This window comes from Panthera tigris (assembly GCF_018350195.1).
Source record: "Panthera tigris isolate Pti1 chromosome D3 unlocalized genomic scaffold, P.tigris_Pti1_mat1.1 chrD3_random_Un_scaffold_91, whole genome shotgun sequence".
Classification (NCBI taxonomy): Eukaryota; Metazoa; Chordata; class Mammalia; order Carnivora; family Felidae; genus Panthera; species Panthera tigris.
The window spans coordinates 86,579-111,518 of record NW_024962170.1 but is presented as its reverse complement, the minus strand read 5'-3'; the positions used below and the strand labels follow the sequence as shown (position 1 = coordinate 111,518).

The following is a 24,940-nucleotide window of genomic DNA, read 5'->3' as shown; positions in this document are numbered from 1 at the left end:
AAGAACAAGCTGGAGGCATTCCCTCAGGGCCTGCCTGTCCGTGTCTCCACTGCTCTGTTGCAGGGTCCTGGGCACAGTGTGCCCCGACACAGGAGGCCTCCCTGTCAGGGTTTCAGGGGCAGAAGGTGACCCTCACCTGGACGGGAATTAGCAACAGTGTTGGAGCAAATTATGTGGGCTGCTTCCAAGAGATTTCTCTCAGCATTACCACAACTGTGGTGCTCAGAAGAAATGGGCCCTCGGGGATCTCAGCTCGGTTCTCTGGCTCCCACTCTGGGAACAAGGCCTCTAGGACTTTCTCAGCCTGCAGCCTGAGGATGATCCTTATTGTTAGTGCTCAACTTCGGGCAGAAGCATCAGTTCTGACTTACTGCTGCAGGCCCATGGGGACCTGAGACAGAAAGCTGTCTCTGTCACCCCCAGGACTGCCGGTGAGAAACAGACAGGGAGGCCTTGGAGACCCTGGAGGGTCTGAGGGTCTGACTCTGAGCACAGAGGAAATTTAAACGGTCAGTGACAGTAGTTGCCTCTCATGTTGTTTTTTCTTCCTCTCCTTCCTCTCCTGTCTCTCTTTCTTTCTAACTTTCTTTCTTTTTCTTTCTTTCTTTGTTTCTTTGTTTCTTTCTTTCTTTCTTTCTTTCTTTCTTTCCTACTTCTTTCCTTTGTTTTCTTTTCTTTCTCTCTCTTTCTCTCCCTATCTCTCTCCCTTGCCTCTTTCCTTCCTTCCTCCCTTCCTTTCTTCCTTGGATAAAGAGCTTTATTTGTATTAAATGAGAGCTGGAGAAAGCGAAGGGCCTGAGACGCCAGTGAGATTAGGTTCCAAAAGGGCAGGCAGAGCTTATCAACCCAATGGACTCCATTTCCCAGCAGCCTTCCAGTTAGTAGGGTCAGTAAAGTCGTGCTGGGAAATGTATTTGCCAGTAAATGACCAACGTTTGCCCACCATCACTACAATGGTAGAGTTTCTCTTTTCCATAATTAAAACTCCATATCTCTTCCCACAACACCACGAAGATTGCAAAACAGGTTAAAAAATCACATTTGACACCTCTTATACTCGTCTTCAGTAGTTAGCTGCGAAGACTCATCATCTGCCAAAAAGAGTTCTACTAAACTCATCAGCTGAAATGTCCATCCAAGTAGTGAGAAGACAGTCTTTACTAACCCATGGTCATTCTTATCCAATTCCCCCGGCCAGCCATGGCTGAACAGCAGAGTAAGGCTCAGAGAGGGGTGAAGGAGGAGGGGGATGGGGCTAATTTTCCCCAGTACAAAGATGGCATCTGATTCTTGGTCGGAGAGCAGAACCAGAAAGGCTTGAGGGAAGGGTCCAGGCCTTGTACTCAGTCAGAAACAGTGCTGTAGAAGAGAAGGAGGCGGAGGAGGAGGAAGAGGAGGAGGTGAAGGAAAAGGAGGAGGAGGAGGAGGAGGAGGAGGAGGAGGAATGCTTGCCATGCTTGTGGTTTTGTATATCTGTAAGAACTTTCTTCATTTTCTTCCACATCTTCTTTGCATCGGCATTCCTGGTCTTACCATGCCAGGTGCCAAGGGATTCACAGGAGGGATGGCAGGAGCAGGTGGTGGGTAGGGAGCAGGTAGGGACCTAGGGGTTGGCCTCCCGGATACCCTGGTTATGGTGCAGGATGGGGGTGCACTGGGGAGAAGGCTGATTCCCCCGGGGAGCTGCTGTAGGAGATGGAGAGGGGCCTGGAGGGCAGGCAGGGTGGTCAGGTGGTGGATGGCAGGATGGGCACCTTCAGGGTACCTGACGCACCAGCAGTCAGGCCATTGCCCCCTCTCTGCACTCAGCCCTTGTAACCACCAAGTCCTTCGCTTTACGTGACACTTAACTAACCACATCTTTCTGTCCTTTCATTGTTTCAAGATATACTTTTCTCTACCATTCTTTTCTTTTATTGTAGTTTAAAACTTTTTGAAGTCTATTCACCTTAGAGAGACAGAGAAAGACAGAGTGTGAGCAAGGGGGGGCAGAGAGAGAGGGAGACACAGAATCTGAAACAGGTGCAGGCTCCGAGCTGTCAGCATAGAGCCCATCGCAGAGCCTGAACTCATGAACTAGGAGATCATGACCTGTGCCGAAGTCAGACACCTAACTGACTGAGCCATTCAGGCACCCCATTTACCATTCTTTTAAATTCATCCCATATGTATTTTTATTTTAAGAGTGGCCCTTTTGATCCGTTATGTCAATCCATGTCTGTAACTGGAACAATTGGTGCATTTAAATGTAATATAATTTAATATCCTTGTGTAATATATTTAATTTAATATCATTTTTGTTATCTTATTTTGTTCTCTTCGTAAATCCAGATTTAGATTTAAAGAAGTTAAATTCCTTTCTCACTCTTTTCTTGCCTCCTGTTTCACATATTGACTATTTCACATGTTGACTGTTGTGCAGTTTTTACATTTAGTAGCATGGATGAGGAGTAGCCTGACCTGGAACAAGAGAACTAGGAGGAGACGCTGAGGACTGGGTGTCACCGGAAACCCAACTGGGGCCTCCACCCGGGAGCTGTTAGTGCCGGCCCATGTTTTTCACGCCAAAGTTTGTTACACTTTCCCAAGCAGAAAGAAGTGACTGCCACAACCAGACTAGGCAGCCTTCTGAGTCCTCAGGACCATGAAGCCTGGACGTGAGGCTCGTCTCTGCTGTCAAAGAGCCTGTTCAGAGAAGGAGCAGGTGTCCCGGGTGGCACACTGAGTCGCTGGGGTTTGCCACGTCTTCTCCCCCGTTCCGGTCTCAGAAGGATCTGCATGGCACCCGTGCTTGTACCTGCCCACATGCCTTCTCAAAGGAAACCTAAAAAGAAGCAGTGATAAAGTGCTTGCGCAACCTGTCTACTTATTGCTAAAGTTTTGAGCCAGGGTCTTTAGGAAAGAAAATATTTCACCATTTATTTAAATTACCTTTTATGTTATTACCTGAATTCAGTGATTGTTTTCTTACAGAGCCATTTGAAATGTATACATCTTTATCCTAGGATCAAAAACAGTGAACACTCTGAATTCTTTTTAAAGTCTCTAAGAAAACAAAGCATTTGCTTTTATTAATGCTCTCCACCTCTCCTGGGCCTGCCTCCGTTTCACATCAGCACCTTGTGCCTGGGAGTGTGTGTTGGCCTGAGCTGACCAGGTGCAGACGTCAGAATGGACAGGGGCCTGAGCTCTAGTTTTATGAGATGGGAACCACCTGGCCTGTGTCTCCTCCGCAGATGCCGGAGCTCACAGACCATGTTCCAACCTAAATTACAAAGAGGATGGAGGGAAGACGATGCATATGGTGGGGACCTGGTTGTTCAAAGTTCTATCATCTGCCTCTCTGATCTGGACCCCAAACTTCCAAGCTACGTGGTTAGTCAGGGACTGAGTTCAATTCCCACAAGACACGCACTGTGTTAACCAAATCAATCGCACAATCCCTTCCCTTGTCGCCCAATAGCGTCAGGGCTGATGGAGGGGTGATGTGATCGAGTCACGGGAAATCTGAGGCTGCTGATCGTTGGGAGACAGAGAACAAGTCTGTGTCATGCAGAAGGTGTGTCGTGTGGGTGTGACCGGAGCCTGCAGAGACATTCGGTCCTCATGTGAGAAGTCAGGGTGAGGCACAATGTATTGCTGTGTGTTCCCTTTCTTCCCCAGACAGTGTCAGCTCCCTGAGCCTGGGGACCCTCCCTGTCACTTCTGCACTGCGACCTGAGCTCCTAAACCAACATAGGTCATGTAGTGAGGGTTCAGTAAATGCCATTCATGCATATCATGTGGACAATGACTATCCTGAGTCGGACAGCTGTACTGTGTGTCCGGGTCTGTCCTGACACCTTGATATGAACTCATCTGTGCCCCTCAACACCCTGTATGAAAACCCGAACCCACAATGTGACTGAGAAAAGGCATTAAAAGATGTAATCGTGGTAATGAGGTTATAAGAGTGCTTCGCCCATAAACAGGCCTGGCGTCTTTACAGAAGAGGTAGAGGCAGCATGGGTGACTACACATGGGAATGCCACGTGAGGACCCAGGATGAATGTAACCACTTGCAAGTCAAGGAGAGTGACCTCAGGGGAAATCAATCCTGCCACCCCCTTGAACGTGGACATTTAGGCTCCAAACTGAGAGAAATTCACTATCTTTGGTGTAGGCATCCAGTGTGTGGTATCGTCATATGGTAGGCCTAGCAGACAGGCACAACCCTCAGGGACACTGGTCCCCAGGACAACCTGCCCCAGCATCCAGGAATTTCTGATCAACTTGTATGAAACAGAAAATGTGTGCATGTAAGGACAGGCTTTGGGGACAGAATTGACAGGAAAAGGACAGATACTAGAGGCGGTTCATTGGGTTTGGTTTCAGGGTCAGTTTTAGGCTAAACAAAGAGGGAAACAACAGTTTTGACAGAAAGTGGGGCTGAAGAAGGAAAGCTCTTCACTGTGGGCACAGCAGGTTTTTGTCTCACTTCCCCACAGGCCTGGAGCTCTGTGTGAGCACTGAGACTATCGTCCCACAATGCACAATAATAATCACCCTCGTCGTCAGCCTGCAGCCCAGTGATGGTCAGGGAGCCCGAGCTGCCAGACTTGGAGCCAGAGAATCGATCGGGGACCCCGGAGGGTCGTTTGTTATTCTCATAAATCAGGAGACTGGGGGCCGTTCCTGGGACTTGTTGGTACCAGCTCACATAATTACCCCCGATGTTGGATCTGCTTCCAGTGCAGGAGATGGTGACCCTCTGACCCAGGGACCCCGACACTGAGGGCGGCTGAGTCAACACTGACTGGGCCCAGGAACCTGGAAGGGGTAGAAACACAGAGAGGGTGTTGCTGGGTCTGGATACAAGGGAGTGGAAGCAGGACCCACATGTCCTCCTAGAGCCCTTTCCTGTGTGCCCTCATCCAGTCACCTGTGCAGTGAGCAAGGAGAGTGAGAAGGAAAGGAGACCAGGCCATGGTGGTGGTCATCACCGATTCTGTCTTCTGTGCCTCACAGCTGAGCAGAGCCTCCCCTAACCTCTCCCTTCCCCTCTTCATCTTCTGAGGGAGGGAGGGCCCCCTCCATGCAAATGAGACCCCAGCTCTCTGACCCCTCCCTGGGCCTGTGTCAGTTCCCTCTGCCTGAGGATGTCAGGGGGCTGGTCGAGGGGGGGCTGTTTCAGGCCAAAGGGTGAGGAGGACACAGTTGTGAGCCGTGTGCAGGGGGCACTGACAGTACAGGGGACAGGTTTCAGTTGTCATCAGCCCTGAACCCACAGCAATGGGTCCTGTGAACCCCCTGGTGTTCGGACTCAGAGCCGCCATTGTTTGAACTGGTAGGCAAGTCCACCAAAGACAACTCCTGTGTCCCCATTGCACTGTCCACTGCACTCTGACAAGGGTCAGTCCAGGTGTCCCTCTAGGGAATCTCCCATAACCTAAGCCAGACTGGATGCTCTACTCAGACTCCTCAGGGAGAGTCAGTCCGTGGCCGCCTGTATGGGTCATGGGTCAGGAATGAGGTGGTGTCTCTACCAAAAGTCCACTTAGATCAAGATCATGCCCAGTGCAGTAATGAGTACCACCAGACATGTGGACCCTTCTGTGTAGGATTCTGTGTCCTTTCCTGTTACATGATTTCTCCCGGGTTTCCAGAGCTCACCTTCCTCAAGGTTCCCACAGCACTGAGAAGAGGGGGAGAGCTTCTGTTCAGGCTGTGAGTAGAAACAGTTGTGTGTATTCCTCGGGGCGTTACACAAAAAAATCTTTGTCATCTGTCACTATGTCTGCTTGTTGAAAACAATAGCTCTCCTCATACTATGTGCAGTGATTCCTTCCAGGTACTGCTCTTCCAGCAAAGAGACCCAAGTCTGCAGGAGCCTTGAGTGTGACACTGACCTCAGAGCCCAAAGACAAACTTGCAGGCTGTTCTGGGAGGGAAGGAGCGACAGCAGCAGGTGCTCTGACGAGGATCCGGTGACACAGTTTATGTGTTAGTCAGCACTTAGCCCAGTGTGCCCTTTGAATGGGTGTGTGCTCCTTTATACAAAATTTCTCTCAGCAATATTAATTTCAGTCAATGACATCTTTATTATGAAAATGCAGATACAATCACTAGTATAGTTTTCATACAATGGTATTTATTGCAGAGCAAAGATGGATAGAAATTGTAGGTAAAAACATGGATGGAAAAACAATGCAAAAAGGATGCCTGCTATAAACTTTTTGCAAAGTCATGTTTTCTTTGCCACCAGCTTACTATGGTGGCATTGTTCTATAAGTAGGTGAGTCTGGCATGATGTCCAATGAAAGCCCAGGGGGAGTCTGTTCCTGTGAACCGCAGCCATCTCAGTGACTCAATTACTAAGCACACACAGAGCTTCTAGGAGCGAGCGATTTGGTGTCAGACTTGTCTCTGGGGTGAGCACAGCTCTACCTGCGTTCTTTGTGTCCAGCATATGCAGGAGAGAGCAATAGTTCATCCAGCCACCATGACTAGAGTAGGGAATTTCTATTCACCAAGGCTACACGAATCTTCGGTCAAAGATCCCACATGTGAGTGGTGGAGAGGTGGAGATGAGGGGGACTATGTCCCTGAGGTCACAGGCATTGTGGCCCCAGTTTGAGACAGAAGAATTTTCATCAGAACTCCAACCTGGCTGGAGGTGTCGCTGGGGGGACTGAGGGAGTAACAGTCCAGCATTAAGAGCACAGGGAGGGTGTGATACATTCCCCTGGGCTTTGAGCTGTGTGGGAGCAACACTGAAGATGCTATTCCAGAACCAATGTACTGATCAGCCTCAAGTGCTGACTGGAGCCCAAGGGGGTCAGAGGCTAAGCTGCCCACAGCGATAGAGACTCACCCTGGGATTCCTGAGCATCAACCTGTCTTAGGAGAGAAGGTGATCAGGGCAAGTCCTGGCTGCTCAGTGACAGGACACTGGTCACACTGGATGTCGCTGGAGTTTCCTGATGATGAGAATGCTTCCTCCTGGGCTTGTGACCCTGAGGTTGGCTGGATGAGCACAGGTTGACCATGAGTTTTGGAGAGAAAGAGAAGCCAGGAAGCTACAAAATCCAGAACTCCATATACTCAGATAGAGGAGAGATCCGTGTGTGTGTGTGTGTGTGTGTGTGTGTGTATGTGAGAGACACAGAGGGAGAGAAAGAGAGAGAGAATGGAAAACCTTTCCTTCAGAGGCCACACATGAAGACAAGTGTATCCCTGTCCCCTTATGTCCTCTCTTCATTTGCTGAGTGTTGTGTTGTTCCCCTTGCAAACCCATCCCTGGGGCTGGCTCTCTGTATGACCGTCCAGCGTTCTGGAGCTTGGAACTCAAGAAGGCCAATGTCTGGAAGGCCACTTCTCTTGCACGAGTATGAAACTTACACAAAGGGGAGGAATATGGTCTGAATTAGTTCTATAGGAATTTCACTGAATCAGAATGTTAGGCCTTGTGGATGGGCCTTCTATCCATTCTCCTTCCTGTAGACACATTTCCCATAGCTGTGGGGTCTTCAGGTCTTCAGAAGCACAAGATAGGGGCTGATCACACAGCCCCTTCTTCATGCCCTTCACATCACAGCCCTCCCCCACTGTGCCTCTCGTATCCCCTGATACCTCCATTGGGTGACCGTCAGATAGTGTCTACTGTTATTTTGCAAAAGGGTTAATGCTTGACACTGCATTGCTTGGTGCAAAAGTGTGTGGCTGAGTGAGTGTCCTGCTGGTCTTAGAAACCAATATTCTCAAGACCAAGAAAAGCTGTCATGTATTGAAATATGCAGCCAATCCTTCCTTCATTCACCATGGCAAAAGTTACCCTGTGTGCAGCCTCGGTCATTCTGAAGGCGGAAGTAATTGCATGAATTGCTTCTCTGTGCAAATACTCAAAGGCTGGGTGAACATTCATTTCACGGAAATACGGTAATCATGTGGTCGTATTACAGAGATTGATGAGGTTGGTGGGGCATGAAAACTACCATCAGAGACGAGAGCAGGAATCACATGAGGAAGTGATTTCCTGCTGGTCCATTTCTGCATCGTCTCTGTAGAGATGGACCCTGGAGAGTGGAAACTCTTGCAAGATTATAGTTTTCTCTGAAATCCTAACATAGAGATGGAGTTCGGGCCTGAAGAGCCATAGAGAGAGGCGGAAGGCCTGAGGGAAGCAGGAGAAGAGGGGAGACGAGCAGAGTGTGTGTGGGGGAGGGTGCAGTGAGGAGAGTCTGAAGTCTTTGGGACTCAGTTTTAGTCAGATGGGTGAGAGAGGAAATTGTTTCTGATCAAGGTGCTTATTAACATGTCAGATATGGTTGTGTCATCAGTAACACAAGAGACACAGTTTACGGCTTGAGATTTGTGGATGAATGTGAGTACTTCTGTCACCATTTTCAGTCCAGACAACAGTACTGTATGATCTCAGAAACTACACACCTGTCTCTACATCCTAGATGCTGACACCGAATTGCTGAAATTCTTGTCATTTTCTAACTGAAAAGAACACTAGAAACATCCTAGTTCTAATGATGTGACTCTGGGTGGGCTCCCTGAAGCCTCCTGGATGGGGCTGGTCCCCAGAAAGACCAAGGCTTGGTCAGAGGCTGGGAATCTTCACCCCTCATACTTGACAGACAGGAAAAAGGCTGACAGCGTAGTTAATGTCTGATCATGTCTCCCCGAATCCTCAATAAAATCACAAAGTACAGTGTTTGAAGATCTTCTGGTTTGGCGAACACATCCACTCCCAGAAGAGATGCACCTCAACTCCCCAGGGACTGATGCTCTGGTGCTCGAGACGCTCCCAGACTTGACACTAGGTGGCTCTTCATTACTTGTTCCCCTGTCCCCTTCACCATATCTTTAATGAACTGACTAAAGGAGTCAGTGTTTCCCTGAGATCTGTGAGCCCCTCAGGCGAATAAATGGAACGCATCGAGGGAGTTGCGGGAACCTCCAATTTGTCGCACGTTGGACAGAGGGTACAGGTGAGCTACTAGCTGCTGTTGGCATCAAAATGGGGAGCAGCCTCCTGGTGCTGAGCCCTTCACCTGTGCACATGTCACCGTTTCCTGGCAGATAAACCTCGGTGTGAAATTCAGGTAAATTTGAGGACACTTTCCACATGTCCCAGAGAGTTCCTTGTTGTGGGAAAACACATAAACAGACAAACATATAATCAGTGACCAGGAGTGTATAAAGTGAATTATTCTGAGACTAGTAAAGGAGAGACAACAAGAGAGAGAGAGACTGAGGTTTATGCTGTAAAAGTATTTATTCTCCAGACCCCATAGGCCTGTGCCATCGGGCTCTATTCCCTCACCTGTGTGCGCTCCTGGGACACCTGTGCTGTCTCCGGCAACAGCATGATCTGTGTGTTATTCCTTCTTCCTCAAGGACACGTGACCCCTCAGAGGACTCCCTCCTACAGGAGCGTCCACACAAGTGTCTCAGTACAGGATGCTCAGAGACAAGGCTTTCAGCTCCAAGTGTGTTTGTGTCACTCGCTCCTTGTCTGAGACACTGTAAGGAAAGCTGCTCCCACTGCCAGGATCTGTAGCACAATAGAAGCTTCGTGCTTAGGCTGCTCATCAGAGATGAGCAGAATTCCTGCATTGGCCCAGGCATCTTTGGATTCAGAGAAGCAACTGGGGACCCCGGACCCTGGTGCTTATTTGAGTGTGAAGAGAACGAAAGAAGATACCAGGGAGGGCTCCCTGGCTTCTCTGGAACCTGTCTATGTAGTAGCTGCAAACACGGAATCCACTGTTCATGGCGCAGGTGAGTCCGGCCATTGCTTCTGGAGATGCAGAAGCATCTGGAGATGCAGATGCGGCTGGGTCAGCACAGGCTGGGATAGGGGACATGCGAACACAGACACTCAGGGGGGATGGGGCTAGAAAGGAAAAAGAAAAAGCATCTCTCAGGTCACTGAGGACAGAAAGAGTGATTTGGAGCCCACCCTGTGTCCACAAGGCCTGTCCCTACCTGTGCAGTGCGGGAGGAGCTTAAGGAAGACAGGAGTCCAGGCCATGGTGGCACAGCCTCTGGTCCCCACACTGGGCTGGGCTGCCCCAGGCTCTCATTTCCCCTCCACCCCTGACACAGGAGGGGCTGTCCATGCACATGGGTCCCATTCAGTGACAGTCCAGCCCCTCCCTGAGCCCTGGTGCTGGAGCCCAGCCCACACCACACACTGAGGAGGGTGCAGTTTCCACTAAACCCCGGGAAGAGCTCTGGAACAAGCACATGCTGACATAGCTCAAAGCCTCCAGGTTGGGCTCCTTTGGGTGACTGGTCGTCACTGACCAGCACTGTAGGGTCCACAGGGCTGTTGCAAGCACATCCTATTGAACTCATGTTGAAACATGAAAAATGAATGGAAGCAACTTGTGAGAGATAGCTCCTATTAAGAATACATTGAATGCATACTTTCTCAAAAAGTTACAATTTGGCTATACTAAAAATATACTGAGTGTATAGACCAACTTTAATTGAAAAATGGAAAATGTTTTTCTAGAAGCACTCCATAGAAATGCATAAGATACAGATGTTTTCACAGGGGACAACTAACAAAACTTCAGAATTGAGTAGAATATTTTTTATTTGCTCCTTGTTTTTTCATAATATCAAAAGGTATATAATATTTTTTAGTTCGTTTACAAGGGTTATAAAACTCAAAAGTACACTTTCAAAAAACATTGCACAAAAATGAAAATTACAGACCATTATTATTAAATAGTGATAGAAATACTCTGTATAAAATATTAACAAAGAGACCTCAATACCATATTATAAATTGATACACAATTATTAAGTGTGATTTACTCCAATGATAGTAAGAAAATCTTTACTTACATACCATCTTATTACATTAAGAGATACGATCATATTGCCCCAATTGGTCTCAAAGAGCTTTTGGCCAAATTTCACACCAAATCCTAATAAGAGCCACATAAACACAAAAACAGATCCATTTATAACATGGTAAAACGCACACTCTCACACACTTATGATGTGGTCCTGAGGCCGGCATCCTTGTTCATGGAGTAGCGAGGGGACCAGTTCCACAAGGATCAAGAACTTGCAAAGGGAATCTTCACGTCCATTATTTTGCAACATTATTCCTCACGTGTTAGACAATGTAACTAAAAAGCCAAATCGATGGTTACTACTTTGCATGGATGGGAAAGGAAAGTGGTCACTCTTGAAGTCCCAGATGGATTTCATGGCCTTAGATAGGGCCGTGCTGTGGCAGCAGTGACAGCAGAGATCTTAGTGAGTGATTAGTCTCAGTGTTGGTGACTTACTGGTGACACTTGGTACCAGAGACACGATGGGTGGAACAAACGCAGCAGAGAAGAGGTCTTGTCCCACGTGAGCGGGTGAAGAGCCCTTTGCAAGGTGTGGGGCAGTGACCCCGGATCTGAAGTGATTATTTCCTCCCACTCTGGCTGCATCCTATACGATGTCAAGCTTCACATTGATGGGGCATCTGTCCCACACCCAGGATAGTGCATATTGCAGAGGTTTCCAGTGGGGACCTTGGCTCAAGTGACCAGTTTACTAAGAGACGGGTTGTGAGTCTGGTATTGCTGCCCCTGCTCCTTGATGAACTGAGGAGAGAGCATGTCCTGTGTGACCTCAGGGACTGCTTTCTGTAAAATCTGGCAAAGTCTCCCTGTATAAAGGACTGAAGGAGACACTCCAGGACACAGTGGACACCACACAGGGCTCTGTTCCCTGAGGTTCCATTGAAGGGATTCTGCCCACAAGCTGCCTTATCCTCTGGGCAGGTCCTGAGAGCCCACTTCCTCCTGGGAAATGCGCTCTGTCTATGCCTTGTGTATAAGCCTGCAATTTTCCAGACGCCAGAGGGAAAAAGGAAGAAGTGATCCATGTTGGAAGCAATGTGGTGACGCAGCCAGATGCAGGGGCTCACAGGGCAATGGACACTCCCAGGTGGAGGCAGGTCACATAGCCCTGAGGCTCCAGTGTGCCTACTGCCCCCCAGGCAGCTTAGCTGCTGACCCTCACTCTGCAGGCCCCTGTTCGCTCTGCTCCCCTGCTGCCCTAGGCAACATGTCCTCCACCTGCTGTGATCCCCTCTGCACACCAAGCAGAATGTTCATTTGGACAGCAGTCGTACTGATGTTGTGAGCCATGGGAGCGGAGTACAAAAGGGCCTTTCTGGGTCCCTTATTGGAACCATGACACTCTCACGTTTGGAAAAGTATCTCAGTGGAAGCTTGTGATTTGGTTCAAAATGTCCATCTCTGCCAACAGTATCCCCAGAACTGCTCTGTGTCTCCTGTTCACAGATGCTGCCCGTGGTAAATGTAAGGACAGCGAAGGGGTGTCGCTGGGACACACATATGGGGACACAGCCCGTGTGCATGTGCGGCGTGCAGGGGAGCTGGGACAAAGAGTTCTTTACAGAGCTGCGGTACGTAAAGGGGGAACTTTAGGGTGAGCCAATGGATCCCTAAGAGGAGGAGCCCTGGGTCAGAGGTCAGGGCATGTGTCAAGGCCCGAGAAAGAGGGGTGGCTGCTTGTTGATGACTCTAGTGGACATCCACTGGAGGTCTAAGAGGTAGGCCAACTGACCACCTGAATCCAGCATCTCCAAATGGAATCGAAAGGCAAACCTAGGAAGAGAAATATACCTTCCTTAACCCTGAAATCTGGTTTGACTCGCTGTGCATGTGTGTGAATGTACATATATTCAAGGGCCACAATATATGAATACTTCACGTAAAACATCTGATCCTTGTCTTTCATAGTGAGTCAGGTGATGACCCAACATACTCCATGACCTTGAGAGTTTAGTTTGTCCTTTGTAGCACTAAGTGTCTGCAGCTTACTGCTACGTCCTTGGTGCTCAGGAAATGGCTTTGAATTAAAAAGAATACATCAGTGAATTAAAAAAGGAAACAATGAAAATATCCACATTCTTTACCTTATGGCTAAAACTGGCATTGGGTCTTTCTTTTGGGCCATCATCATCCATTCAAATTGTGAACCACAGACACGGGTGTCATCTTGGACACATCCTTCGACCTCACACACAGCCTCCACGTAATTCCTAAACCCAGCGTTTTCCAAACCAAAAGCCATGTTACAATGTACACAGCGCCCAAAGCAATCTATAGACTCCATGCAATTCCCATGAAAATTCCAGAGACAGTTTTCACAGAAATGGAAAAAATCTCCTGACTTTCATACACAACCAGAAAGACCCCAAATTGCCAAACAATATTGAGAGAGAAGAACAAAGCTGGAGGCACCAGACTTCCTGCTTTTGAGTTATATTACAAAGCTATAGTAATGAAAACCAGTAGGGCATTGGCCTAGAAAGAAACACATGGATTGATGCGACAGAATAAAAAGACCAGTAGAATAAAACAAGACCCCTCTTCCCCAGTGTTTCTAGTAGTCACCTCCCTGACTGTGGTCCCGCTCAAGATTCTTCCTGCAAACATTTTTGTTCTGTGCAATGGCCCAGACGTCGGTGCCTGGCCTCAGGCCTGGGAAAGGGTGCCATTGGGTTGGAGGGAGAAAGGTGATGTAAGGGAGTGAGTCAGAGCTGAGCACTCCCGGGGCCCCTGAGGCCCAGGTGAGGGACAGTCACACTACAATGTGGACCCTGTTTGCCTTAGTAGATGAGAGCCATTCGAGTATTTTCCTGCTGGCCTGGCCCAGAGCCCAGTCCTCTCAGGGCAGTCTGAGCAGCCCACCGATGACCCCTGTCCTGGTCACCCAGCTGCTCTGACAACACACAGCATCCCTAGAGGACGCTCTGTCCTTTGCAGATGGATATTTGAGCTTTCAGTGTCCAGGGAAGGATCATGAGTGGATCCTCTCCTGGGTGCTTGGGATGGAGACATTAATTTTCTTCAGGTCACTAACAGAATCCAGGCTGCTCACCATAGGGCTTATTTTACAGTGTTTATGTTCCTGGACATATTAGTGTTCCCTGACATTGGGTTTGCTTGCTGCAGGGCCCTGGCATCACTACCAGTCTCCAATCTAAATTTGTTTTAATGTTTATTTTTTTTGAGACATAGAGAGACAGAAAGACAGAGAGAGAGAGAGAGAGCAGGGAGTTACAGTGAGAGAGTGGGAGACACAGAATCAGAAGCAGGCTCCAGGCTCTGATTCCGTGGCACAGAGCCCAAGGCAGAGCTCGGCTCACGAACCACGATATCATGACCTAAGCCAAATTCCTAAGCTTAACCGACTGAGCCACCCAGGCACCGCTACCAGTCTCTAATCGAAACCAATTTCAAGGCCTCATATTTTCCAGGTTCACTCCCGGTTCATATGTGATAAAAAGTCCATGGGGGTTATCCTTGAACTTTGAATACTTTTTGCTGTTGTTGCTGTATTATGAGGATCTCCTGTTATATCCCATCACCTCCATGGTACAGGCTCTGGGGCCTTTGAAATCTCTGTTTGTCAAAAGACTACCGGCTCTCCGCAAACGAGTACCCAGGGTACTCACTTCCCAATCTGGGTTTTGACCAGGCCTTTATACTTAGTCTGGAATTTAATTTTCTTCTTTGGTATACCCATGACCCATTTGCCTCTCTATTAGTCCAGTTTTGTAATTGTTCTCGGATGAACATGATAGAAACCCTTATACCGTGCAAGGGACCTCTATTTTCTTAGAAATTCTTTCTCTGCTTATCCATTAAGGGGCATTGAGGAAAGGGAATCCCACTCACATTCAACACTATTATCTTTATATGGGAAATGTTCCATGGGTTAACAGTGAAAAGACAACCAAATGTCTAGATTTTTCCGGTAATACCAGGGTTCTCTGGACAAGGTAGGATGGGTTCATAGGCCTTTTTCTCTAAAATGGTGAAATTCTTTCAGCATGATTCCAGACCGAGTCAGAGGAAAAACAAAGACAGAGAAAGCCTAGAACACATGCAGTTACACTCTACTGGTCTCACCCTGGTAATTACATCTGCAACAGTCTCATTTCCAAATAAGGTCTCATTCTGAAATATGGGAGTTTTTAGAACTCTTAATCACATGAATTGTTGGAGACACAGTTCAAATCATAATTAATATCCACAGTTTATTCAGATTTTGTTAGTTTTTTACCTAATGTCCTTTTTCTGTAGTAAGATCCGGTTAAGATTCTTTGTGACATTGAGTTGTGAATTGTCCTTACGCTTCTCTTACTGTGACACTTCTTCAGACTGTCCCTCTTGTTGGTGCCTTTGTGCATACTTACTGAGTGGGGGTTATGCCTGACGTCATTCAAGCCAAGGGTTTACACCTGTTCCATGAAATTTCTGCAAGGAAATGTGTCTCATGTGATTCCATATATTTATACCATCAGTTAACAATATGGACGGCAGACATATGTGTAGACACTGAGTTACAACCCAATCCTTTTATGTTCCTGTGGTTGAAATCTTTCTAGTTTTGCCTCATGGGGGCCCTTTAGGTTGGCTCGTGAGCTCTTAGACACACCCTGTCCTTGTGTATGTGCGCACATGTGCATGTGTGGTGGTTGTGCACTGATTTGGTTGCGTTTGTTTGGGAGACAATGACAGACAATGACAGAGTGTCATTTAGGTGCCATTAGTATCATATAGAATAATCTGTGGCTCAGAGTGTTTTCCTCTGTTCACATGATTAATTCTTTTTCAGCGTTTAGCACCCCCACAACCTACAGATGTTTGCAGAGTTTTGTTTCTTCCAATGTTGGATATAATTATCAAATTATTTATAAAAGTGGCACCTCCTTGGTGACCTCTTAGTTGGTTCCTGGTTTGGGTGATTATTTTAAACATAGAATAAATATCCATGTGCCAAGTTTAGGTTGCTTTCAGGCTTTTGTGATTAGGAATCAGTTGTTTTAAACATTAAAGTGCAGGGTTTTTCCTGCACTTTTTTCGTTTTCTGACACTACTAAGGTCCTCCGTACTCATCCTGCACCATTGCTGTCTGGGATAAGATTCCCCCGAGAAAGCCCCATGTCTTCTCGGGAGAACGGTATTAGAAGGTAATATCTGGTAAAATGCATCTCAGGCCTTATGGGGCATCATTGCTTCCGGTGTCACTCAGCTGACGCATGAAGGACAAATTCATGAGGAAACTAAGCCAGGACCGTGGACATATTGGTGACTGTTTCCACATGCAAGTCTCTGTCTCCATCAAACTACACACGTCGTCAGACTGCCATCTGCGGCTCTAATCCATGACCACATCCTCTCCCCAGCCTCCTCCTTTGGTTGTATCTGTGACTTTCCTTTCAAGCAACAACTGTGGCTCCAGCACCACATTCCATCCATTTACTTCATTGTTCAGTGACAGTACACAGTGCAGTCACGTCACGATCGTCAACCTGCCCCCCCCCCCCCACCACGGGACACAACCTTAGTTACTAGAGGACAGGACTTTCGTGCAGTTTCTTATGTCTTTACACATAGAGGCTCCACTCACTTTCAGCCACTCGGCTCAGTGGCTCGCTCCACCCCTGCACTGACGTGGGCTCACACGTGTTACTGCAGCTACATGAGTTTTGTCACCTTCTACTTTCCATCATGTGCCCCAAATTCCTACATTTTTCTACGTACTCGTTAAGTTTCTGACATGGGGCGTGTACAGTGTTCAGTGAATTCTGACAATGACAGAGTGTCATTTAAGTGCCATTAGTATGATATAGAGTAATTCTGTGGCTCAGAATGTTTTCCTCCGTTCACATGATTAACTCCTTTTCAGCATTTAGCACCTCCACGACCTGCAGATGTTTGCAGTTTTGCGTCTTCCAATATTTGACATAACTATCAAATTATTTATAAAAGTGGCACCTCCTAGGTGACCTCTTAGTTGGTTTCTGGTTTGGGTGATTACATTTAAACCCAGAATACATATCCATGTGCCAAGTTTAGGTTGCTTTCAGGCTTTAGTGATTCAGAATAAGTTGTTATAAACATTGAAGTGCAGGGTTTTTTCCGATGGACAAAAGTTTTGAATCTTATCTTCATAATTTTATAATCTGAAATTGGCATTTTTTCACAAATAATAGATAACAAGACAAAACTAGTCACCGCCAATGAGATAATAGTACCAGATGCAAATAAGGCTGACTTATTCTTCAGGCACCACAAGGGTGGAGTTCAGAGGAAAACTGAAAATGCTTCATTTATTTTACTGTCAGAAGGAAAATTGATATGACCTGGCCTAAAAGTTAAATACCTCAGCTTATAAAACAAGAGATTTCTCTTTCATGAGGACTCTTTGTGTCAGAAGTGTTTTCTGAGAGTGACTTTGAGGACAGAGGACAGGAGGAACCTCACTCACGGGAGGTGCCCTTGCATGGACCTGCGCCAAAGCCATCAGCCATAGAATGAGCAGAATCACCGGCTGAGCTGAGAAGGCAACTGCTGATGTGTTTCCCTTCTTTACAGTTGAGTAACTAGGTTTTTGTCTCACTTCCCCACAGGCCTGGACCACTGTGTAAGCACTGCCACTGCTGTCCCACGATGAGCAGTAATAATCGGCCTCGTCCTCAGCCTGGAGCCTAGTGATGGTCAGGGTGCCTGTGGTGCCAGACTTGGAGCCGGAGAATCGATCAGGGACCCCTGAGGGTCGATTGTTATTACTATAGATGATGGTTTTGGGGGCCATTCCTGGGATTTGTTGGTACCAATCCACGTAACTACCAACTCCAGTGCAGGAGATAGTGACCCTCTGGCCCAGGGCCCCAGACACTGAGGATGGTTGAGTTAGCCCCGACTGAGCCCAAGACCCTGGAAGGAGAAACAAACAGAGAGGATATTCCTGGGGTGTAGAGAGAAGAGGAGGAATCAGACGCACACTTGTGCTTCCAGGACCCCTTCCCGTGTCCCCACATCGAGTCACCTGTGCAGTGAGCGAGGAGGGTGAGGAGAAGAGGAGACCAGGCCATGGCGGAGGTCAGCACCGATCCTGCCTTCTGTTGCCTCACAGCTGAGCAGAGCCTCCCTTCACCTCTCCCTTCACCTCTTGATCTGTTGAGAGGGGGAGGGCCCAATCATGCAAATGCGACCCCCCTGTTTTTTTGACTCCTCACTGACTTCTTTAGGTGCCTCTGTGTGAGTATGTCAGGGGGATGAGCAAGGGAGGGGCAATTTCAGGGCAGCGGGTGGGGAGGTCACAGATGTGAGCCCTGAGCAGAGGGCACAGGCAGTGGCAGGTGGCAGGACTCACCTCTGATCTACCGTGACCCCTCAGAAACAGAACTTGAGTGCCCCTTAGCGTCCAGACACAGACATGCCATTGTATGAGGTGAGCACAGCCCATCAGAGACCACTTCTGCCTCCCCACTGCTCTAGCCACTCTCCCCTGCCTCAGGGTTAGACCAGGTGTCCCCACATGTGGCCCCCCATCACCTCAGGGCAGACTCTCTGTTCTACTCAGACTCCTGGGCGTGAGCCTGTCCATGGCTCCCTTGACTGTTCATGGATCAGGACTGAAGAGTTGTCTCTACACACATTCCTCTAACAGTAAATGTGTACCAATAGGAGAAGGAGTTAACTGGATATGACAGCGGAGGCAGGGATTCAGGCACCCATCCCAATGCAGGAAGCAGCAGAGAGCAGAGGGCAGCTCCCATGGGGAACTTTGGCAGATGGGACGTGACCCTGATGAGATTATTCTTTACATGTGCTTCTTACCCAGATGGAGTGTGTTGATTCACACTCTATCCCAGCATCTATGTCAATGTGCTCATTGTCAGACGTCTGAGTCATTCCAGTTTTCTCTCCCAAAGTGCATCAGGAAATATCAGTGAGATCCTAAGGATCCCATTTGGGGCATCTGCTCTAGGATTCATGTATATTCTTTCTGAATTCCTTCCCAAATCCATGGTAGCTCTGTTCCGGAGACCTTGAAAAGGTCCTGTTTTCAGCCTATGTCTTCCCTGGTGGTCAAGAGGAACTTGAATGACTTTATGGTGTTTTTATTCTATGGCATGAATCTATGTGTCTCCTGAGAACAATACCACATTTGTTTTCATGACTACAGCTTTGTAATATAATTTGAAAGTGCGAAGTATGGTGTCTTGAGGTTTGTTCCTTCTCAAGATTGCTTTGGCAGTTTGGGGTCTTTACTGGTTCTATACGAAATTCAGGTTTTTTTTTTTTATCTCTGTGCAAAACTTCATTGGAATTTTTATGGGGATTGCATTGAATTTATAGAGTGCTTTGGGCAGTGTGGATATTTTAGCATTACATTTATTGTGGAGATCCCTGGATTTAGGAATTACCTGGAGGCTGTGTGTGAGGTCTACGTGTTTGTCTAAGATGACCTCTATCTCTGTGCTTAAAAATGTGGATGGATTATCATGATTCAAACAAAAGAAGAGATACTAGTTTTGGCAATAAGGTAAAGAATGTGGATATGTGCATTTTTTCTTTTTTTATTCACTGATGTATTCTTTTTAATTCAAAAACCTTTCCTGGGCACCAGCTAGGTGCCGGTAGACTGCAGACACTCAGTATTGAAAGGACAAACAAAACTGTCAAGGTCGTGGGGCATGTTGGGTTTTCATGTGACTCACTATGACAGACAAGGAGGAGATGTTTCTTGTGAGGTATTCAATGGGAAGGATTAAATATTTATACGCTAGAGCACACGGTTCTATGTTAACCAAGAGTCGATGACTAGAAGTGTGTATGTGCGCATGTAACTGTATCTTATGTTTTTTTTATATGTAGTTTGTGTTTCATACATTTTTATATATACACATATATGTATATGTGTGTGTGTGTATATATATATATATATATATATATATATATACATATACACATATATATGTGTGTATATATATGATACAAATCCCAGGAGATATATCCTAGTTGTATTGTCATGAACAGTGCAGAGATGGATTAGATAAACCACTGGGGAAAATAATTGTGTGAATATTTACATATGAGTAGAACCTTGTGTGACACAGAGAAGGACTAGAGAAGGATCTGGTGTGAGTAATTATAATACATTGCACACGGAGAAAGGAGGGCTTAGAGCACCAGGAACTTCTGGGTCATGGGACTGAGCTCTGTCGGGTAGTAAGGTCTGTCTGGAAGATACCTGTTCGGGTATTTTCCTTCTGGCCTGCCTCACAGCCCTGTCCTCTCAGTGCCAGTGTGAACAGGCCACTGCTGACCCCGGTCTTGGTCACCCAGCTGCTCTGACAACACACAACATCCCTAGAGGACACTCTGACCTTTGCAGATGGATATTTGAGCTTTCAGTATTCAGGGAAGGAGCATGAGTAGATCCTCTTCCGGGTGCTTGGGATGGAGACATTAATTTTCTTCAGGTCACTGACAACGTCCCGGCTGGTCAACATAGGGCTTATTTTACAATGTTTATGTTCCTGGACATATTAGTGTTCCCTGACATTGGGTTTGCTTGTTGCGGGGGCCTGGCATCGCTACCAGTCTCCGATCTAAATTTGTTTTAATGTTTATTTTTTTTTAGAGAGAGAGGATAGAGAGAAAGAAAAAAGAGAGACATAGAGAGAGAGAGAGAGCAGGGAGGTACAGAGAGAGAGCGGGAGACGCAGCATCAAAAGCAAGCTCCAGGCTCTGATTCTGTGGCACAGAGCCCCAGGCAGGGCTTCGGCTCACGAACCACGAGATCAAGACCTGAGCCAAAGTCTGAAGCTTAACCGACTGAGCCATCCAGGCACCCCTACCAGTCTCCAATCGAAACCAATTTCAAAGCCTCATATTTCCCAGGTTCACTCCCGGTTCATATGTGATAAAAAGTCCATGGGGGTTATCCTTGAACTTTGAATACTTTTTGCTGTTGTTGCTGTATTGTGAGAGTCTCCTGTTATCCCACCACCTCCATGGTACAGGCTCTGGGGCATCTGAAGTCTCTGTTTGTCAAAAGACTACCTGTTCTCCGCAGAGAAGTATCCACTGAATTCCCAATCTGGGTTTTGACCAGGCCTTTATACTTAGTCTGGAATTTATTTTCTTCTCTGGTATACTTATGACCCATTTGCCTCTCTATTGGTCCGGTTTTGTAAGGGTTCTCAGTGTCAACATTGATATAATCCATTATACAGCACAAGGGAATCTATCTTCTTAGAAATTTGTTCTCTGCTCATCCATTTAGGGGAATTCAGGAAAGGCAATCCCACTCACATTCAACCCTATTATCTTTATTTGGTTTTGTTCCATGGGTTAACAGTGAAAAGACAACAAAATGTCTAGATTTTTTCCGGTAATACCAGGGTTCTCTGGACAAGGTAGGATGGGTTCATCGGCTTTTTTCTCTAAATTAGTGAGATTCTTTTCAGCATCATTGCAGGCCGAGTCAGAGGAAAAACAAAGACAGAGAAAGCCTAGAACACATGTAGTTACACTCTACTGGTTTCACCCTGGTGATTACATCTGCAACAGTCTCATTTCCAAATAGGGTCTCATCCTGAAACATGGGAGTTTTTAGAACTTTTAATCACATGAATTGTTGGAGACACAATTCAACGCGTAACAATTAATATCCACAGTTTATTCAGATTTTCTTAGTTTTTTCCTAATGTCCTTTTTCGGTTGTAAGATCCAGTTTATGATTCTTTGTGACATTGAGTTGTGAATTGTCCTTAAGCTTCTCTTACTGTGACACTTCTTCAGACTGTCCCTCTTGTTGGTGCCTTTGTGCATACTTACTGAGTGGGGGTTATGCCTGACGTCATTCAAGCCAAGGGTTTACACCTGTTCCATGAAATTTCTGCAAGGAAATGTGTCTCATGTGATTCCATATATTTATACCATCAGTTAACAATATGGACGACAGACATATGTGTAGACACTGAGTTACAACCCAATCCTTTTATGTTCCTGTGGTTGAAATCTTTCTAGTTTTGCCTCATGGGGGCCCTTTAAGTTGGCTCGTGAGCTCCTAAACAAACCCTGTCCTTGTGTGTCTGCGCACACGGGTATGTGTGGTGGTTGTGCGCTGATGTGCTTGCGTTTGTTTGGGAGACAATGACAGACAATGACAGAGTGTCATTTAAGTGCCATTAGTATCATATAGAATAATTCTGTGGCTCAGAGTGTTTTCCTCTGTTCACACGATTCATTCTTTTAAGCGTTTAGCACCCCCACGACCTACAGATGTTTGCAGAGTTTTGCTTCTTCCAATGTTGGATATAATTATCAAATTATTTATAAAAGTGGCACCTCCTTGGTGACCTCTTAGTTGGTTCCTGGTTTGGGTGATTATTTTAAACCTAGAATAAATATCCATGTACCAAGTTTAGGTTGCTTTCAGGATTTAGTGATTAGGAATCAGTTGTTATAAACATTGAAGTGCAGGGTTTTTCCTGTGGACAAAGGTTTTGAAACCTATCTTCATAATTTTAAATTTTAAATTGGCATTTTTTCACATATAATAGTTAAGAAGAAGAGACTAGCCACTGCCATGGAGATAATAGTACCAGATGCAAATAAGGCTTATGTATTCTTCAGGCACCACATGGGTAGAGTTCAGAGAAAAAATAAAAATGCTTTATTTATTTTTATATCAGAAGGAAAAATTGATATGATTAGGCCTAGAAGTAAAATACCTGAGCTGATAAAACAAGAGATTTGTCTTCCATCAAGACTCCGTGTCGGAAGGGTTTTCTGAGAGTGACTTTGAGGACAGAAAGGACAGGAGGAACCTCACACACGGAGGTGCCCTTGCATGGACCTGCGCCCAAGTCATCAGCCACGGAATGAGCAGAATCACAGGCTAAGCTCAGGAGGCAACTGCTGATGTGTTTCCCTCTTTACAGATGAGTAACTAGGTTTTTGTCTCACTTCCCCACAGGCCTGGACCACTGTGTAAGCACTGCCACTGCTGTACCACGATGAGCAGTAATAATCAGCCTCGTCCTCAGCCTGGAGCCCATTGATGGTCAGGGTGCCTGTGCTGCCAGACTTGGAGCCGGAGAATCGATCAGGGACCCCTGAGGGTCGGTTGCTATTATTATAGATGATGGTTTTGGGGGCCATTCCTGGGATTTGTTGGTACCAACCCACGTAACTACCAACTCCAGTGCAGGAGATAGTGACCCTCTGGCCCAGGGCCCCAGACACTGAAGATGGTTGAGTCAGCCCCGACTGAGCCCAAATCCCTGGAAAGAGAAACAACAGAGAGGATATTCCTGGGGTCTAGAGACAAGAGGAGGAATCAGGCGCACACTTGTGCTTCCAGGACCCCTTCCCGTGTCCCCACATCAAGTCACCTGTGCAGTGAGCGAGGAGGGTGAGGAGGAGAGGGGACCAGGCCATGGTGGAGGTCAGCACCGATCCTGCCTTCTGTTGCCTCACAGCTGAGCAGAGCCTCCCTTCACCTCTCCCTTCATGTCTTGATCTGTTGAGAGGGGGAGGGCCCAACCATGCAAATGCGACCCCCCTGTTTTCTGACTCCTCACTGACTTCTTTAGGTGCCTCTGTCTGAGGATGTCAGGGGATGGGCAGGGTGGGGGCAATTTCAGGGCAGCGGGTGGGGAGGTCACAGATGTGAGCCCTGAGCAGAGGGCACAGGCAGTGGCAGGTGGCAGTTCTCATCTCTGATCTACCGTGACCCCTCAGAAACAGGCCTTGAGTGCCCCTTAGTGTCCAGACACAGACAAGTCATTGTATGACTTTAGCAGAGCCCATCAGAGACCACTTCTGCCTCCCTACTGCTCTAGCCACTCTCCTCTACCTAAGTGTTAGGCCAGGTCTCCCCACGTGGCCCCCCATCACCTCAGGGCAGACTCTCTGTTCTACTCAGACTCCTGGGGGTGAGACTGTCCATGGCTCCCTTGACTGTTCATGGGTCAGGCCTGAGGAGTTGTCTCTACACACATTCCTCTAACAGTAAATGTGTACCAATAGGGGAAGTAGTTAACTGAATATGACAGTGGACACAGGGCTCCAGGCACCCATGCCAATGCAGGGAACAGCAGAGAGCAGAGGGCAGCTCCCATGGGGAAGTTTGGCAGATGGGACCTGACCCCAATGAGATTATTCTTTACATGTGCTTCTTACCCAGATGGAGTGTGTTGATTCACACTCTATCCCGGCATCTATGTCAATGTGCTCATTGTCAGACGTCTGAGTCATTCCAGTTTTCTCTCTCCAAAGTGCATCAGGAAATATCAGTGAGATCCTAAGGATCCCATTTGGGGCATCTGCTCTAGGATTCATGTATATTCTTTCTGAATTCCCTCCCAAATCCATGGTAGCTCTGTTCCGGAGACCTTGCAAAGGACCGTTTTCAGCCTATGTCTTCCCTGGTGGTCAAGAGGAACTTGAATGACTTTCTGGTGTTTTTATTCTATGGCATCAATCTATGTGTCTCTCGAGAACAATACCGCATTGGTTTTCATGACAACAGCTTTGTAATATAATTTGAAAGTGCAAAGTATGGTGTCTCGAGGTTTGATCCTTCTCAACATTGCTTTGGCAATTTGGGGTCTTTTCTGGTTCTATACAAAATTTGTTTTTTTTTTTAATTTCTCTGCAAAATGTCATTGGAGTTTTATGGGGATTTCATTGAATTTATAGAGTGCTTTGGGTAGTGTGGACATTTTAGCATTATATTTATTGTGGAGATCCCTGGATTTAGGAATTACCTGGAGGCTGTGTGTGAGGTCTACGTGTTTGTCTAAGATGACCTCCGTCTCTGTGCTTAAAAATGTGGATGGATTATCATGATTCAAATGATAGAAGAGATACTAGTTTTGGCAATAAGGTAAAGAATGTGGATATGTGTATTTTTTCTTTTTTTATTCACTGATGTATTCTTTTTAATTCAAAAACCTTTCCTGGGCACCAGCTAGGTGCCGGTAGACTGCAGACACTCAGTATTGAAAGGACAAACAAAACTGTCAAGGTTGTGGAGCCTGTTGGGTTTCCATGTGACTCACTATGACAGACAAAGAGGAGATGTTTCA

At 46.8% G+C, this 24,940-nt stretch overlaps 3 gene segments (V, D, J or C); all 3 read right to left on the bottom strand.

Moving 5' to 3' along the window:
* Positions 1–1,603: 1,603 nt before the first annotated feature.
* LOC122236244 lies at positions 1,604–4,979 on the bottom strand. The segment is given in 3 exon segments: positions 1,604–1,707; positions 4,486–4,809; positions 4,922–4,979. Coding segments are annotated over 3 exon segments (486 nt in total).
* A 4,461-nt stretch (positions 4,980–9,440) lies between these two features.
* On the bottom strand, positions 9,441–17,994 carry LOC102951050. The segment is given in 5 exon segments: positions 9,441–9,544; positions 9,695–9,841; positions 9,979–9,997; positions 17,449–17,765; positions 17,878–17,994. Coding segments are annotated over 5 exon segments (633 nt in total).
* A 4,723-nt stretch (positions 17,995–22,717) lies between these two features.
* Positions 22,718–23,362, bottom strand: LOC122236248. The segment is given in 2 exon segments: positions 22,718–23,131; positions 23,243–23,362. Coding segments are annotated over 2 exon segments (438 nt in total).
* Between the last annotated feature and the right edge of the window lie 1,578 nt (positions 23,363–24,940).